We start from the raw sequence: 18,357 nt of genomic DNA on the forward strand, positions 1-18,357 counted from the left end.
TGTCTGGTCTGCGAATAATGCCTTGCCTTCAAATGCCAGGTCTTGCATTAAGGATTGGGATTCAACTGACAGCCCTGACAGGGAAATCCACGACGCCAGTCGCATGGAGATAGCCGTGGCTATCGAACAAGATGCCGTGTCAGCTGCATCCGAGGCAGCCTGGACAGCTGCTTTCGCTGCCGCCGCACCCTCGTCAACTAGAGCCCTGAACTCCTTCCTGTCCTGCTCTTGGAGGGAGGGTTCGAATTTTGGCAAGGATCCCCACAAGTTGAAGTCGTACCTGCTCAGGAGCGCTTGATGGTTTGCCACCTTGAGCTGGAAATTGGCAGAGGAATAATTTTTTTTCCCAAAAGTGTCCAGTCTCCTTGCCTCCTTGTCCTTGGGGGTTGGTGCAGGTTGGCCGTGTCGCTCACGGTGGTTGACTGATTCCACCACCGATGAGTTCGGGGTAGGGTGAGTGTAAAGGTACTCATGCCCCTTTGTTGACACAAAGTATTTTCGTTCTGCCTTTTTGAAAATGGGTGGCAGAGAGGACGAGGTTTGCCATAGTCCAATCGAAATGTTTGCTACCGCTTGGTGAAGCGGTAATGCCACACGGCCCGGTGCCGAGGAGGAAAGGACATTAAATAAGTTGTCCGAAGGTTCCTCCATCTCCTCCGCCTGGAACTGGAGGTTGGTGGCTACCCGCCAGAGGAGCTCCTGGTGCGCCCTGAAGTCCTCCTGAGAAGGAGAGGGCGGTGCCGCTATGGACTCGTCCGGTGCTGACGGGACGACCGGGATGGCCCCAGGGCATTGGTCGGTGCCGGTATGTCACACTCCACGTCCTGGTCTGGGTGAGGTCCCGGTTGCGCGGTCCCCGCGGACTGGTCTCGGTGCCGAGGCGGGGACACCGAGTGGGCTTGGGATGCCCCAGCCACGGAGTGGGGCCCCGGCGGTACAGGTGCCTGGGGCCACGGTGCCCACTGGCACCACTGTTCTTGCCATGGCGCCCCTTGCCACTGAGTCGTCTGGGGTTCTACCAGGGTTACACGTTCCTGGGGGACGGTGCGGCCCGCGGAGGGACAGTTGGGCACCGAGGCAGAGGTGGCCGAGGATTGCACAGTGCCATATGAGCGGCTCGACCGGTCCCGTCCACGTCGGGTCCGGCCCTGGGATTTAGCCCTCGACGACGATGAAATGTAGACATCGGAGGTGCTATGTCTGGTGTCCCATCGATGGCCGCGGCTACGATGCCTCGGTGCCGGTGACTGTCCGGATACACTCCGAGCATGGCGCGCGCTGTGATATGCTCGACGGTGCTGATGGCGTCGAGTCCTGCTATCACTTCGGCTGGATGAGGAGCATCGACGCTTCCTGTCTCGGCGTCTGCGGCTCCTGTGGGCTGAGGAGGACTCCGGCGACTCGCTCCCAGGCGACCCCAACAACGGAGTGGAGGTCTGTCATGGGCTTCGGGAAGGCCCTGCAGATCGAGCAGAGACCTCTACCTCCGACCTGGCCGGTGATGGCTGGTGGGCGCCCAGCGGCGGCTTTCTGCGGGACCGGGGTCCCGACTCGGGCGGCCCACTCAGTACCGGCAGAATGAGGATGTTGTGAGCTGCCTGAGCTGCCTCCGGCGTCGACGGAATCTGCATCGTCGGGGAGGCACGCGCTGACAGGCCAGACTACTCCGCTCCACACAAGTCAGAGGTCTGGATCCTAAGGGGGATTGTGGGCTGCCCAACTCGGGTCCAGCCTCACCCCTGTCCTTGTCTCGGCGCTGCTGGGTCTTGGTTTGCTTCTTAACAGGGGAGCGGTGCCAACTGGTGGACAGGTTGGTTCGGCACGCCGGTGCTCTGCACCGAAGACGCGGTGCCTGGCGCCGGGTTGGTTCGGTGCACCGGTGCCAGTCCCGACTCCATAAGTAGGGCCCGGAAACAGATCTCACGTTTGCGCTTAGTCCAGGACTTGAAGGACTTACAGATTTTGCAGCACTCACTTATGTGAGCCTCGCCCAGACAGCAAAGACACTTGGACTGTGGATTGCTTCTGGGCATGGAATTGCGACAGGAGTCGCACGACTTGAAGCCTGGAGCTCGGGGAATGCCCCGAGCCAGGCTACCAACTGTAGAAACCAGTAACAGTCGAAGATCGTACTACTAAGCAATGCTGGAGCACAAGTTCCAACTACCTACACTGGCGGCAAGAAGGAACTGAGGGTGGGGGGAGCGCGCAGCCCCCTTTATGGCGCAATATAGAGGCACCACTCCATGGGTCGCAGGGTGCTCCCCACTACGGGTACTGCTAAGGGAAAAACTTCCGGCACCGGTGCACGTGGCGAGCATGCACACCTACTGTGGAATACACATGAGCAATCGCTCGAAGAAGAACTGTTAATTTTACTGAATGAAAGGGGCAAGGTGGGTGAGCTAATATCTTTATTGGACCAACTTCTGTAGATGAGAGAGAAAAAAGCTCTTGATCCTGCACAGAGCTCTTCTTCAGGTCCAAAACAGCAACAAGAACACTGAATACAATTTTACTAATTAGAATGCGTATTTCTAAACCTCCTGCTAATGGTGGCCATCTTTCTGAAGAAAGATACCATATGTAACACCAGTAGAGTAGAAGCCTTCTGTCCCTAAAAAGCTAGCTTCCATGCTACTTGATAATCAGAGGAGCTTTTTGTGTAGTATTTAAACACAATGTTTTAGCCTTGTACAGGAACTTCAAAAAAAAAAAAGTTTAAAACTAGTTGAAGAAGGCTGTGGATCAAGCCCCAAGTACTCATCTGTTTAAAAGCCTATGAAAAGATAGAAGGTGGCTTAATATATCAGGTGAACAGTATCACTAAGATTTCCCTATTTGCTTGTGATATAATACTAATTTAAGAATAATTTCAAAAGTGCAAATCTCCCATGTTAACAAATCAGATGACTTTAAAAAAAATTATATGATAGTGCTATTTTAAACCCAAACTTTCAGGCATATTCTTCAGCATGAAATTACAAAAAATCAAAACCAAACCAAACCCAATTTTTTTGTTTTTAAGGAATTATCATTGTTTCAGTTTCTGACTCGAAACAATTTTTATTTTCTTCACAGTCTTCACCAGTAACAGAAAATATTTTTCCTTTGTTTATGATCACTTACCCTATGTCTCAAAACCATAACATACCCAGAATAAGCCATGAACACCTGCCAGAACCACAGTCATACTTGTGTGAAAGAAGTATGATAATACAGAACTATCACTGAAGCCTAGATAATACAGAACTATCACCATAGTGGTCAATGCTTAAAGGGTCTCTTGGAATTTCACATTCTCTTCATTTGATCTCAAAATAATTTTCTCAATCCACGTTTAAGAGAATATCAGCTTCCCCACCTTCCCTCCACCCCCGTTTTTAGTGAGGACCCAAAAGGAATCTAATTGGATATCAAAAGGTAACGGCAACCTTCCAAGCTACACTGAAAAAACAAGCCTCTCCCAGTCTGAAACACCAACTATATACCTTTCTATAAAGATCATCCCCCTCTCTTTTCCTACAGGCTTTGTACAAAAGTGAAATAGTTAATTTTGACACTTAAATAATTATCAATAGATATCTGAATTAATAACTCACTGAAATAAACAGGATCAGCTCAGACCTTGCAAGAATTATTACTGTTTCAGGCTCTCTACAAACTTGGGTTCATTTGTTACATTTTTACACTCCATTCACATTTTGACAGTTTTCTTTGCAATCACAAGGGATTTAATAAAAAGTGATGTCTAGTTTGGGAAGATCAGCAGGAAAAAAAGACATTCTTGGGATCTTGACCAGCAAGGCGAAGGAAAAAGTGCTGCTCCTTGAACTCCCCCTTGGCAGCCTCAGGTCTTCAGAAGAGCTTGAAGGCCATTATTTCCCACCCCTGAAGCCTGACTGACCCATTAGTGGGCTGCAGGGACATCTGACTGGTCCAAAGGCACAGAGGGGTGGACAATTTATATTCTTCACAGGCACGGACTGCTGAACTTAAACACCCTTCCATTGGGTTTATTTTTTTCCCCTTTCCTGTTATTATAGCTAGATTTCCCACCTCTGGATTTTTGCCAGGGCTCTATTAGGGGGCTAGGAATAACTTTTCCTAAATTGCAGAGTGGCAGCTAGTGATATTCTTAGTTTTCTTCACAGCACACAGGAAGTGGCTAGTACTGTGGTATTGATAGCCAATTGTTGCAACTGTATACAAGTGTCCTGCGCAGGTAGTAGGGGAATTAGAGTTGCTGGTGTAGACATGGCATGGGCTGGTCCCTTGTGCATTGTATGGCAAATGATTGCTTCAGTGTCTGGTGCTGAGGCACTCCTTGTTTAAACCCTAGTTCCATGCACAAAGAGGGTGAGATAATCTGAAAGTGTTTGGTCCTGCTCCTTGGGGAGATTTTGCAGGAAGGGGACTGCTCTGTCTTTACAGCTGTGTATAGGATCTTCTGTTGGCACAATCAGCCCAGTGGTCTTCTTGGAAGTAACTGCCAGATGTCCTTTCCCTATCTCTCTGGTGTAGATATGAAAAGTTGTATACTTGGCTTTAATCAGAATCTCTGTCTGCTTTCATTCACTAAGGTGTTTGGACCAATAAAAGTTTAGTTTCTGGTGCACATGAAGGAATCTTGAGAGAGGTAGGGGTACGCTGTTCCTCTGAACGCCCTCCCAATTCAAACTGTGGCTGGCAGTGTAAAATTACTACAAATTTACCTTCAACATAATTAAAACAGCTTTTAAAGTGTTAAAAGTTTCATGATTGGCAGGCCTCAAAACTTGTCACCTAGAAATGTCAGTCAGAGTTGTTCCAAATTAAAGGGACATTTGTAAGGGTACAGTATAGTTCTGTTATTCAAATTAAGTGGTACAATAATCTTAAAATCAAACTATTAAACCTCACAACTAAAGCACAATCTGCCTGGACTTCAATAAGGTGGTAATGTCACCTCTGATAATTTAAGACTAATGATCTCTTTCATTCTTAAAATGAGAGTCTGAAGGGAAAATGTAAAAATTTCTAGGCATTACTGAATTTGAGTCCATAGGATTTCACTCTGTTTTCATTATTCACTCTCCAGATCAAGTAATATGACTTTAGCTAGTAAAGCGATTAAAATAATGTACTATAAAATATATAGGTACTTATCAATCATTAAACATTAAGTTAGAGAACATTTTTTAAAAAATAGAATATAAAACTTTCCTTAAAGTTATTAGCATAATGATATTATCAGGTATCACCCAGATATAACTAAGATTTGTGTGTTCAAAGACTAAAGGGCCTGAACAAATATAACAAAAGTAGGGAGCTTTTACAGATAAGTAATATCTTAAAAAGTGATTTAAAAAAGCAGACCTGTGTCAGAAGTAATGAGGTACTAGTTGAAAAATTAACCATCATAGAAAATACCAAACTAGTTTTGCTAGTTAGTCATCTGCTCAGAAATTAGAGCCTTGTCCTAACCTACATTTTTGTTTAGTCTGTAAAGTAATCTCTCCTTTTGATCTCTGTTTTATAATACACTATAAATTGCTTTGAAAAGGTTTAGCATAAATGTGTTTTTGTTAATTGTAAGGTCATTTTGAGACAGCAAGCAAATACATAATAAACTTTGTTTAGAAAATAACTATTCTGTAAAGGACTGCTCTGCAATATTTATAGTCTCGTTATATATTTTTTTCTTTTGTGGAAGTAATTTACCTCTTGTGAAATCTGTGTGACTTGTTCTTTCTGATGTTCCAGATCTTTTACAAGCAATGAGTTTTGCTTTTCTAGCTGCAGTAACCTTCTTGCCAAGTGAACACTGTGCCAAAAAAATAAATAAATAAAGTTCAAGTGGAATGTTTTCCAAAACATGCAAAATGCATTCTAGCACTTATACTTGAGAACTTGTTTGCTTTAATTTTTCACTAATGTTAAAATGTAAACAGGGAAAAATACACAGTAAAATGTTATAAATAATAGTCAAAATTGGAAGAACAAGTCAATAGAGCCCTGCAAATCTGCGGGTATCCGCAGACCATTTTTGCGGCTCATAGCTCAGATGCGGATGAGCATGCGGCAGGAGGTCTCTAGGGACAAGAGGGGAGGAGGGCAGTTGGGGGTTTGGCAAAGCCCTGTGTCACTGTTGCGTGGTGACCTGTGAAGCTGTTATGTACAGCCCCACAAATCTGCAGACAATTTATACAGCTTGCGGATCGGATGCAGATACAAAGGTTTGTATCCACACACGGATCTATAAGTCAATGGTACAATTTTAACTGCACTCCAAAGTAACATCCCGACAAAAACGTAATTGTGATACCTTGTTCACTAAGGTAATTTACCTCTATCACTTTACAATGTTATGTTAGTTCAATGTAAGTAATTATATTGGAAGACTCTTATCTGCTCATAACACAAAAAATATACTGTACAATATTACACAAAATAATTTTAAGTGATATTATAATTATGCATAACATTGGGATGGACTTCAGTATGTTAAATAATGGTTACTTATCCTACAGCATATGTGGTTCTTTGAGATGTGATGATGTCACTTATTGCACTTCTGGTGTGTATGCCCCCCTCATGCACATGAGATTGGAAGCTTCTGAAAAGCAATGTCCATAGCTCAGGGCATAATGGGCAGGTAGCTGCAACCATTATCCAGTTCCTTCGCTAAAATGGAATCCATACAGCTAAAGTCTCTATAGTAGCAGGGAAGGAGGGCAAGATGTAGAATACACATGAACAATACCTCTCAAAGAACTACCGTTACGGTAGACTGTTCTTTCTTCTTCAATGGTTGTCCACTGTATTCTACTTCTGGTGACTCACAAGCAGTAACTCATGTTCTAGAGATGGGTGCTCAGTGTCTACTGGAATAATGATTGCAGGATTGTACTGTTAAAGTGGGCATTGGATCTGGAGCATTCCACCAAGGTCTAGTGCTGGGTGAAGGGGTGAACTGAACTCAAGCTAACTGTTTTGTAAATATGTGAAACTGGGACACCTTATAGAAAAGCAGCAGAGGGTAAATGAACTCTAGTGGAAAGGGCCCTAATCTGACAAGGCAGGTCTAAGTGGACCATCACATAACATGTCTCAATACAGTCTGAGACTCATTTTGACAGTCTGAGTAGAGATAGGCTGACCCTTCGTTCTGTTGAAAAATACTAGGAACAATCTAGAAGAGTTCCTAAATGGCTTTATTCTGTCCAGATTGTAAGAAAGAGACCTGACAACATCCAAGGGATGGAGTTTAGCTTCACCCAGGGTAATATGAGGCTTGGGGAAGAAGATAGGATGGGTGGATCATCTGGTTAGAATGAGTCAGAAACCACTCTGGGTAAAAACCTGGGCTGTCTTAAAAAGTCACTTTGTCATTGTGGAAGGGAGTTGAAGGTGGTTCCACCATAAGGGCCTGAAATCTCACGTACTCTGCTGGCTGATGTAATAGCCCCTAGGAAAGCAGTCTTCATGAATAGATGGTACAAGGCAGGGGTCGGCAACCTCTGGCACACAGCTCGCCAGGGTAAGCACCCTGGCGGGCCGGGACCGTTTGTTTACCTTCTGCGTCTGCAGGTTCGGCTGATCGCAGCTCCCACTGGCTGCAGTTCGCCGCTCCAGGCCAATTGGGGCAGCAGGAAGCCGCAGCCAGCACATCCCTTGGCCCGTGCTGCTTCCCGCAGCCCCCATTGGCCTGGAGCGGCGAACCATGGACAGTGGGAGCCGCGATCGGCCGAACCTGCAGATGCGGCAGGTAAACAAACGGGCCTGGCCTGCCAGGGTGCTTACCCTGGCGAGCCGCATGCCAGAGGTTGCTGACTCCTGGTACAAGGAATATACTGAGGTCTCATTAAGCCTGCTAAAACAATGTTGAGGTTTCAGGAGGCGGAGTCTCCCTGAATGGCCGGAAAACATGAATGAGACCTTTAAGAACACTAGCCATTTTTGGATGAGAGAAAAGAGTAGCAGGTCTTGAATCCTGGGGATTTGGACTCTGCTATGTGCAGTGTCCTGGTGTTGGAGATGGCATGGGGGCTCAAAAACCCTAAAATCTCTTTTAAAAAACGGGCCAATAGGATAAAACGAACTAAAACTATAACTAAGTGAAAAGCCAAATCACGTAGTGTACAGAGACATGGACACTGCAGGTATTCTGTCTTGCAACCACAGGTGGTAAACTGGAGAGTGGTTGTGGCCATCCCACCCTGGCTACAAGGTGCAAGCATGTACCAATGGACACTGCTATTCAAAAGATTCTGATCTTGCACGCATGGGGTACATGAGCACTAGAAGTGGGATACATGCGGACAATCACTTAAAGAATATTTACAGTTGGATTTCTATTGGGAACCTTTTAACATAAATCCTGATTTAATTATTTACTCTCCTCTTGTTCTCCATGTGTTTGCCTCATTTACTAGTTAACTAAATATGGCTTTGGATCTTTTGCAACTATTTTTCTCTTCCTTCTTGACCTTGCTGTGAAGTCATAATACTAAATTTATGACCAATGAAACAGACTATGTCATCACAAACATAGGATTAAGAGTTCAGTGCAGGTTCAAGTGGAGAGATTGACTGTGGAAATAAGCTTTTATTCAGTACAAGTAGATGTGAAATACCACATTAAGCAGATAGATCTGAGTGAGTGTTGCATTTTAAAAGTCTGTTCTAATGTGCAAGTCTCTTTTTAAAGCAAATAAATCAAATGTCACACATGTTAAAATCCTTATGCCTATTAGAACAGTGTTTTCAAAAAATTGATCATACTGTATATTCAGATTCTACAAAATAGTATGAAAAGCTAATTCCAAAATAAGAGCATAATTTGTTTGAGCTCTAACCATATCTTCAATTGAAAGTTATGTACCACACGAAAAACGTAAAACAAGAAAGTTCTATTTGCTGTTTTCAAAACAAAATTGAAAATATGAAGTAATGTTTTTATTTTAATCAAATTTAAGTCAAGCCTCACCGAGCTCTTTTTATTTTGTGCTTTAGTTATACAAGTCCTATGCAAGTTCTGCACGACATTGCAGTGCAATAAAAAAGAAATCTATTCTTTTTCTGAAAATTTATACCTATATTCACTGAAAAAATAGTGCCAATGTGAATTACCTGTAGCGAGCACAGTGTTTTCCAAAGTGTGAGACATGCCTTGAGATAGGAGCACAAAGGACTAGTTAGAGGCATGTGGAAGATGAATTAATTAAAATGGAATAGAATAAAATGGAATGACTTTAAAATTTAACAAAATATTGCAGAGAATAAGAACTTCAAGTAAGTAATTTTTTTTTCCAAAGGTACCAAACTATGGGTTTTGACAGTCTTCTCTCGTGCCACAGAGGTTTAATATGTCCTTCTGTGTCCTAGACCAGCAAGAATGAGAGAGGTGCCAATACACCAGAGAAAAATATCATGGAAGTCAGCTGATCTCATCTTCAAACAGATCTATGCCTACCCTCTATGCTTGTGGGGGAGAAGAGATCCTGCTCTCTAAGGCTAGGTCTACACTACCCGCCTGAATCGGCGGGTAGAAATCGACCTCTCGGGGATCGATTTATCGCGTCCCGTTGGGACGCGACAATCGATCCCCGAATCGACGCTCTTACTCCACCAGCGGAGGTGGGAGTAAGCGCCGTCGATAGAAAGCCGCAGAAGTCGATTTTGCCGCCGTCCTCACAGCGGGGTAAGTCGGCTGCGATACGTCGAATTCAGCTACGCTATTCACGTAGCTGAATTTGCGTATCTTAAATCGACTCCCCCCTGTAGTGTAGATGTACCCTAAGTCAACATGGAGCACCACACTGGGATGCTGTACTGATGAACCAATGATAGTGATGACTATTTCAACATACCAGACAAGCACCTGTGGATTCTTGAAACAACTTCTGGACCTCTCATTAGTCCTGAACCTGGATGACACTGATGGAGCCTTTTGATGACAACTTGGGATGCTCAACTCTGCCATCTGGACTGAATCCAGGAAATGCCAAAAGACAACCAAAGGGCCTTTATGCACTCACCCTGCACCTGACATCCCAGCGCTATGGGGGCATAGATCTTACAGACCAGCTAGACACAGATTTCTCCATGACTGATGACGAAACAGTGGCTAAGTTCCATCCATTATGGACAAAATGCACCTGCAGTTACAGCACTTTTAAAGTTGCTGAGCTGCTGCAACCCCAATATTCTATGAAAGAAGGGGAAGTGAGCAAAATACTTATTTTGGTGTATTTGAGAAAGATTTTAGTTAGAACAATCAACCTCTCAAATGTGATCAAAATCACACATAATGGAAAAATATATTTAAGACCAGGTCCACACTTCAGATTTCTGTTGGCCCAGATGTGTCAATCAGGGGTGTGAAGAGGTGTGATCCCTGAACAGAGCTGCGCTGGCAGAAGTCCCTAGTGTAGATTCAGTTATACTGGCAAAAACAGCACTTTTACCAGTATAACTTGTTTATTTGTATAACTTGGCTTTACTATACTGCTGCAAAGCACAGCTTTGCGAGCATAGCTGTGCCCACAGTAGAAGAGTTTTGCTGGCATAGTATACTCACTGGTAAAGCATTCCTACTGTAGACATAGCCTATATCTCACATGACACACAAAATAATACAAACACACACAATGAGATGCACTAATGGAATCCAAACAAGATATAATTCTGAGGAAAAATTGTTTTCTCCCCCACTTCCAAGACAAGTAGATGGATGTGATGCAGCAGTAGCAATATAGACCAGACAAGTGGCTCCCTGAAGTTCTTTCATTATCAGTACCAAGAAACTAAGGTTTGCAGACACCAGTGGTTGCTGTTGTTTTATAGAAATAGTAGCAAAAGGCTTCCCATATTGGAGCCAACGGATTTAGGAATTTAAGGTATGGAGTACTCAAAAGTCTCCTACTATGACCACCAACATGGGATTTTTTTTACAGCTGATATTTGGGAGATTATTGTAAGCAGTTTTCTAAGAAAATAAACTAGATGCAAATACCAATATGATATGGCAAAATAAGCATCTATAAATCAAATACTATGCAAATCTTACTACTTGGCATGAGGCCTGAAAGTGTATACATACTAACTTTTTGCACACATATGGAGAAAAACGTGTCCTGGTATGACACATATTGAGATTACGTTGAATTTGTTTTTAAAATAAGTTAACAGGAAATGGTACATAGGTTCATGTAGAGAGTGAAAATTTAGGGAACTACCTCCTTTTGTCCTTAATATTATCCAGTAATTACAGTGGTGTACTTCTGTCCAAAATGATATTCAATACATTACACAATTGTTAGTTTTGGGGGTGGATACATAAAAAGTTGTAGATGCAGTAAAAGCCAGCCATACTTGCGAAAGGTTTCCTTTTTTGGACTGCATATGATTTGAGTAAATGAAAAACAAACAAATCAACGCTTTTATCAAGTTATACTTTTTGTTAAAACTATCTGTAGATAACAGAATGTGATCAAAATGTCTTAAATACAATTCAGGCATGACTAAAGACCTGATCTGCTAAGAAAAGACAGTTACCTTTTCTGTAACTGGTGTTCTTCGAGATGTGTTGCTCATGTCCATTCCACAGTAGGTGTGCGTGCTCGTCACGTGCACCGGTGCCGGAAGTTTTTTCCCTTAGCAGTACCCATAGGGGAGCGCCCCTAGTGACCTCTGGAGTGGCGCCACCATGCCGTGGTATCGGGGCGTTGCGTGCTCCCCCCAACCTCAGTTCCTTCTTGCCGGACAATTCCGACAGTGGGAAGGAGGGCGGGATGTGGAATGGTCATGAGCAACACATCTCAAAGAACACCAGTTACTGAAAAAGTAACTGTCTTTTCTTCGAGTGTTTGCTCATGTGCATTCCACAGTAGGTGATTCCAAGCTATACCTGTTGGAGGTGGGCAGGAGTTCACAGACACTCGGGATGGAGCAATGCCCTGCTGAACCTGGCATCCTCCCTGGTCTGGGAGACAATCCCATAGTGCGAGGTCAACATGTGGACCGATGACCATGTGGCAGCCCTACAAATGTCCTGAATAGGGACCTGAGCCAGAAAGGTGGCCGACGAGGCTTGCGCCCTTGTCGAGTTTACTCTCACAATCAGTGGTGGTGGAACTCCCGCCAGGTCGTAAGAAGTACGGATACATGAAGTGATCTAGCTGGAGAGCCACTGAGTGGAAATCGGCTGACCCTTCATGCGTTCGGCCATGGCAATGAACAGTTGTGAAGACTTCCTGAATGGTTTTGTTCATTCCAGGTAAAAAGCCAGGGCTGTCTCACATCTAGCATGTGGAGATGGCGCTCCTCACTAGACAAGTGAGGCTCGGGACCCAGCACCAGAAGGAAAATGTCCTGGCTCATATGATAGGCGGAGACCACCTTGGGGAGGAACGAAGGGTGTGGGCGGAGCTGGACCTTATCTTTATGAAATACCATATACGGGGGTTTGGAGGTCAGGGCCCGGAGCTCCGAGACCCTCTTAGCAGACGTGATTGCCACAAGAAAGGCTACTTTCCATGAAAGGTGGGACCAGGAGCATGTGATAAGCGGCTCAAATGGAGGCCCTGTCAGCCTGGCCAGAAGCAAGTTCAGGTCCCACTGTGGAAGCAGGGGCCTAACATAAGGAAAGAGGCAATTCAAGGCCTTAAGGAATCGACCAGTCATGTCAGGAGAGAATATTGTGTGGCCCTGGATGGGCGGGTGGAAGGCCGATATGGCTGCCAGATGCACTTTGACGGATGAGGGCACTAGGCCTTGGGCTCTGAGATGAAGGAGGTAATCCAGTATAAGCTGGAGTTGGGCAGCTACTGGTGAGACGCCATGATCGGCAGCCCACCGAGAGAACCTTGACCATTTTGCTAGGTAGGCATGACGCGTGGAGGGCCTCCTGCTTTCCAGGAGGCCTCGCTGGATGCCCTCCAAGCAGGTCCTTTCCTCTTGGCCTAGCCATTGAGCAACCACACCACGAGGTGGAGGGCTGCAAGGTTGGAGTGGAGGAGGCAACCTTGGTCCTGAGAGAGAAGGTCTGGGCAGGTTGGTAGCGGCCATGTGGGGGACAATGGACAGGGTTGTAAGAGTCCTGTACCAGTGTTGCCTGGGCTATGTTGGGACAATCATGAGGACGTGAGCCTTGTCTATCTTGATTTTTTTCAGGACCTTGCTGATCAGCGGAATTGGTGGAAAAGCATATAGCAGCTGACCTGACTAGGACAGAAGGAAGGTGTCGGAAACTGCGCCCTTGCCCAGGCTCCTCCTGGAGCAGAACCGGGGGCACCGGTGGTTCTGCCTGGTCACCAAGAGGTCCACTTGGGGAGTGCCCCACGTTCAGAAGATCATGTAAGCCACCTCCTGGTGCAGTGACCACTTATGCTGGGAGAAGTCCAGGCTCAGGCGATTGGCTCGAGAGTTCAGGATGCCCGGTAAGTGGTGGGCTTCCAAGTTGATATTGTGGGCAATGCAAAAGTCCCACAGCCAGAGGGCTTCCTGGCAGAGGGCTGAAGAGTGGGCCCCACCTTGCCTGTTGATGTAGAACATCGAGGCCATGTTGTCCATGAGAATTCTGACTACCCTGCCTGTAATGCACGAGCGAAAGGCCACGCAGGCCAGACGGACTGCTCAGAGTTCTTTGACGTTTATGTGCAGGCCCAGTTCCTGCGCGGACCATAGGCCTTGGGTCTGTAGCTCTCCCACATGGGCTCCCCACCCCAAGTCCGACACATCGGACACACACATTATATAGTTGGGGAGCAGCTCCTGAATGAGACCTCTCGGAGCATGTTCTCCGGGGTGGACCACCAAAGGAAGGAGGCTAGTATGAACTCCGGCACGGTGAGAACTTTGTCCAACCTGTCTCTGGACTGGGAAAACGTCGAGGTCAGCCAGAGCTGAAGGGGCCGCATCCTGAGTCTGGCATGGTATATCATGTACGTGCATGCTGCCATGTGACCCAAGAGTTGGAGGCACGCCCTTATAGTTGTCATGGGAAACCTTGTGATCACCTTGATGAGATCCCTCAAGGTTTCAAACCTTTGACCAGCCAGTCGTCGAGGTGGGGGAAGTTCTGGACCCCCCGACGCCTGAGGTAGGCTGCCACCACAGACATACACTTTGTGAAGACTCTGGGTGCCGTCAAGAGGCCAAACGGGAGAACAGTGAACTGGTAGTGGTCCTGTCCTATCGTGAAGCAGAGGAAACGCCTGTGGCGCTCTAATATGTGAATATGGAAGTACGCGTCTTAGAGATCAAGGGCAGTGTACCAGTGTCCGGGATCCAGGAAGGAAATGATGGAGGCCAGAGAGACCATGCGGAACTTGAGTTTTACCATGTACTGGTTCAGGCCTCGCAGGTCCAGGATGGGCCTGAGGCCCCCTTTGGCCTTTGGGATAAGGAAATAGTGGGAGTAGTACCTTTGTACCTGAATTCCGCAGGCACCACCTCCACTGCTCCCAGGTGAAGGAGCCACCTCAACTCTTCCTCGAGTAGGCTCTCTTGAGAGGGGTCCCTGAAGAGGAATGGGGAGGGAGGGTGGGTAGGTGGGGCAGAGAGAAATTGGAGGGTATAGCCCTGGGAGATGGTGTTAAGGACCCATCGGTCTGAGGTCAGTAGCGACCACTCCGGGAGTAAAGTGCAGAGATGGTTGTAGAAGAGTAGGTTGGGCGGATCCCTGGTGCAGACTGGTAAGTCGTCCCCGGGCGTCCCATCAAAACTGGCACTTACCCACCTGCTTGTCCTTAGAGGGCCAGGCTGGGGAGAAGGCCGAGACTGTTGCTGTGGATGCTTCTTATAGTCTCTGGATTTTTTATGAGAAGGTTTGTATCGGGAGTGAGTGGCTTGGCTGGGGGGGCCTGCTGGGGCTTGAACTTGATCCTGGCCATAGAGACCAAGAGTCTTTAAGGCTGTGCGAGAGTCCTTGAGACTGTGTAATTTCACATCTGTTTGCTCCGCAAACAGGGCCTTGCCATCGAAGGGCGGTCCTGCAGGGAGCTCTGTGCCTCATTGGACAACCCAGACAAGAGGAGCCACGACACCCTCCACATGGACACCGCAGAGGCCATAGTTCTTGCTGCTGTGTCTGCTGCGTCTGAGACTGCCTGAAGGGCTGCTCTGGCAGCAGCAGTGCCCTCCTCCACCAGGACCTTATTCTCCTTCCTATCATCCTCCTGGAGGAAGTCCGTAAACTTTGGCATTAAGCCCCACAAGTTAAAATCGTATCTGCCCAGCAGGGCTTGGTGGTTTGCCACCCTCAGCTGGAAGCCTGAAGAAAAATAAAGCTTCCTACCAAACAAGTCCAGCCTCCTCGAGTCCTTATTCTTAGGGGGTGGGAGCGGGCTGGCCTTGATGTTCCTTGTGGTTGATCGCCTCGATCACCAGTGAGTTGGGGGCGGGGGGGGGGGGGTATAGAGATATTCGTGCCCCTTGGCAGGCACAAAATACTTCTGCTCTGCCCTATTAGATATGGGAGGCAAGGAAGACAGGGTCTGCCACAGGACAATGAAGAGGGAGGGGCGCTGTGGCTGAGAGGACATCAAAGAGGAGTCTGAAGGCTCCTCCACCTCTTCAGCCTGTAAATTGAGGCTTGAGGCCACCCTTTTCAGGAGCTCTTGGTGGGCTTTTGTGTCCTCCTGGGGAACAGCAGGAGGAGGCGCTGTGATGGCCTCATCAGGGGAGAGCGCGGATGGAGGCGTGGTGCTCTGCGTTCCCACCGGTGCCATGGTTCCCAGCGCTTGGTCCCCTTCTGAGCGCGGGGCTGGGAAAGAGTGCTCAGCTGACCCCTTCCTGGGGGGTTGAGAGAGGGAGGCCAACGGTCTGTCTGAGGCCCTGGCTACCAAGTGGGCCATCACCAGCGGCTGTATCAGGGCCCATAGGGTCCATTCGTACCAGGGCGCTGGCCAGGGAGCCTTGTGCCACTGCACATGCTGTGGCATTGTTAGGGTGGGCTGCCCTGTTGGACTCATCTGGTCCGCTGACTGCTGGCTCTGAGGGGAGGCTGGGCTGGTATACGAACGTCCGGTATCCCAGGATAGGGACGAGTAGCGTGGTCGTGAGTGGTGCCAGGCCCGAGACCTTGAATACGGTGTAGAGGAGCGGGAGTACTGTCTGTAATGGCTGCTCCGTGATTGGCTCCGGTGGGCGGATCCACGATGGCCGGGTGCCGGCGATCTATGCCTGGGGCTGCGAGAGCGGTGCCATGCTGGGGACCTCGACCTGGGTGAAGAGCGTGAGCGGCATCAACATCAATATCGCAAGTGGCTACGGTGGCTTCTCAGAGTCAGCGACCTCCCGTGCCGTCGGACCCAGTCCCAGCGGGGCATGCTCTGACCTCAAGGCCTGCGCTCCCTCGATGCGGAGTGGTGCCTCGATTCCCTGCTACTCAGCACTCAGCCAGACAATTGAGTGGGGGTCAATGGGGACCGGTGCAGGCTGCGAGCCAGGTGGTCACTCTGCAGAGAGCGGCATTGGGAGCCTTCCCTCGACCATGAGCAGTACCACTTGGGTGGCGACTGTGGCAGTCCGAGCGCCGGCTTGCCTCTAGACCGTGGAGCCGCTAAGGTTGGTGCAGCCGGTACCAGGAGAGACATTACATCTCAAGCCGCCTGCAAGGCCTCCGGTCTGGAGGGCACCCATATGTGGCCACTGGCCTCCGGGGAGCTTGGCTCGGAGTAGGCTGGGCTACTACGCTCTTCTTGAGTCGGAGGCCATGAGGCCAAGGGGGATCGAGAGCTGCCCAGCACAGGTCTAGTCTCGCCCTAGCCTTGCCCAGGTGCCTTGATGGAGAAGATCGCTTCTTCGTCTTCTTAGAGTGTCCCGTGGATGTGGAGTGGTGCCGGCTGGTGGAAGGCACCGCTGGGTCGCCGTGCACCGATGCTACGGTGCTTGGTGTTGACTTGGAGCGGCGTAGCAGTGTTGGGGTCACGGCCGACTCCATCAATATGGCTCGGAGACATATATCGTGCTCCTTCTTAGTCCGGGGCTTAAACGATCTGCAAATTTTGCAGCGGTCGCTGACGTGGGTTTCCCCAAGACAGCGTAAGCAGCTAGTGTGCGGGTCACTTATGGGCATAGGCTTTTTACAAGTGTCATACGACTTAAAGCCCGGGGCGTGGGCCATGCCCTGACCCGGGCACGGTTCTTCTACTCTATCTATATACTTTTTTTTTTTTTTTTTTAAACTACAGGTACTAACTATTTACGACTAAACAACAGTCCAAACAGGGAAAGCTACAGCGGCGAGTTGGAGCACAGCACTTCCAAAGCACCTTCACTGGCGGCAAGAAGGAACTGAGGGCGGGGGGGGAGCACACAGCGCCCCTTATACTGCGCCATGGTGGTGCCACTCCAGGAGTCGGTAGGGGCGTTCCTCTATGGGTACTACTTATGGAAAAAAACTTCCGGCACCGGTGCACATGGAGGGCATGCACACCTACTGTGGAATGCACATGAGCAATCACTCGAAGTAAAACTACAAGCTTTCACCATCAGAAGCTGGTTCTAGTAAGTATATTACCTCATCTCCCTTACCTAACACAATATTAAAATTAATTGTTATTTAACACCCAAATGAAATAAAAAACTTATGACTCTAGCAGAAACATCAATTTGTCCACATTGTATATATTTAGGTACATATTTAACATGCCAACATTCAGAAAATACTACGGCCTGATTCACCACTGTGTTTTTTCAGTTTTACACAGATGTTACTTCACAGATTTCAGTGCAGTTAAACCAGAGTAAACTGGAGAGAGAGACAGATGAATCAGGCCTTATATGCACACAATTTAGATGAGATAATGATGCTCTGAAACTTGGACTTTTTCCCTTTCCTGACAGCTGTGCTTCTGAGTTCACTATTTGTATGTTAAATTAGCTTAAAATTTATTTGAACTAGTTAGATTTTATAGCTATTTGAGTTTTGCATACTCCAGGCATCCGGATACCTATCTTTCTGAAAGATAAAGGAAAAAACATGAAGCTTCAATAACCCAGAAAAATATCCATGCACCCATTTATACACACAAACCACAAAACCACTGTTTTAAAGATTATTTCTACATATTGGATAGTTATGTAAAAAATAAAATTACTTTGCATCATTCAAATTGGCTGGCTTCCAAAATTGATGATATACTGAATCTTTTTGTAGTTAGTTTAGATGTAAACCAGGTAGACATAATTTTCACCTTTGTTTTAGCCGTCTTTTGGCTGTTGTCGGAACATTAGCACCATATCCATAGGAAAAGAGAATCCTTTCTGCTTCATCTTCATTTTCCACTGAAAAAAAAAAAAAAGATGTATCCAATATTTTAAAAATATTGATCCTCAAAAGAACATAATTATAGTAAAAGAGGAAAA

At 47.1% G+C, this 18,357-nt stretch overlaps 1 protein-coding gene and 1 long non-coding RNA gene across 4 annotated transcripts in view; one reads left to right on the forward strand and one right to left on the reverse strand.

Moving 5' to 3' along the window:
* PIBF1 (progesterone immunomodulatory binding factor 1) overlaps positions 1–18,357 on the reverse strand; it is a 190,072-nt gene that overhangs the window by 44,896 nt on the left and 126,819 nt on the right. For all 3 annotated transcript variants that reach the window (XM_054013350.1, XM_054013369.1, XM_054013359.1), the window contains exons 13-14: positions 18,186–18,276; positions 5,704–5,806 (exon numbers count right to left, since the gene is read on the reverse strand). In XM_054013350.1, the coding sequence (XP_053869325.1) occupies positions 5,704–5,806; positions 18,186–18,276 (194 nt within the window). The remainder of the gene's footprint in view (positions 1–5,703; positions 5,807–18,185; positions 18,277–18,357) is intronic.
* The window catches only part of LOC128828605 (uncharacterized), a 113,171-nt gene that overhangs the window by 4,939 nt on the left and 89,875 nt on the right, over positions 1–18,357 (forward strand). The gene's annotated exons all lie outside the window — the stretch shown is intronic.

The sequence above is a fragment of the Malaclemys terrapin genome, chromosome 1, assembly GCF_027887155.1.
Source record: "Malaclemys terrapin pileata isolate rMalTer1 chromosome 1, rMalTer1.hap1, whole genome shotgun sequence".
Lineage (NCBI taxonomy): Eukaryota > Metazoa > Chordata > Testudines > Emydidae > Malaclemys > Malaclemys terrapin.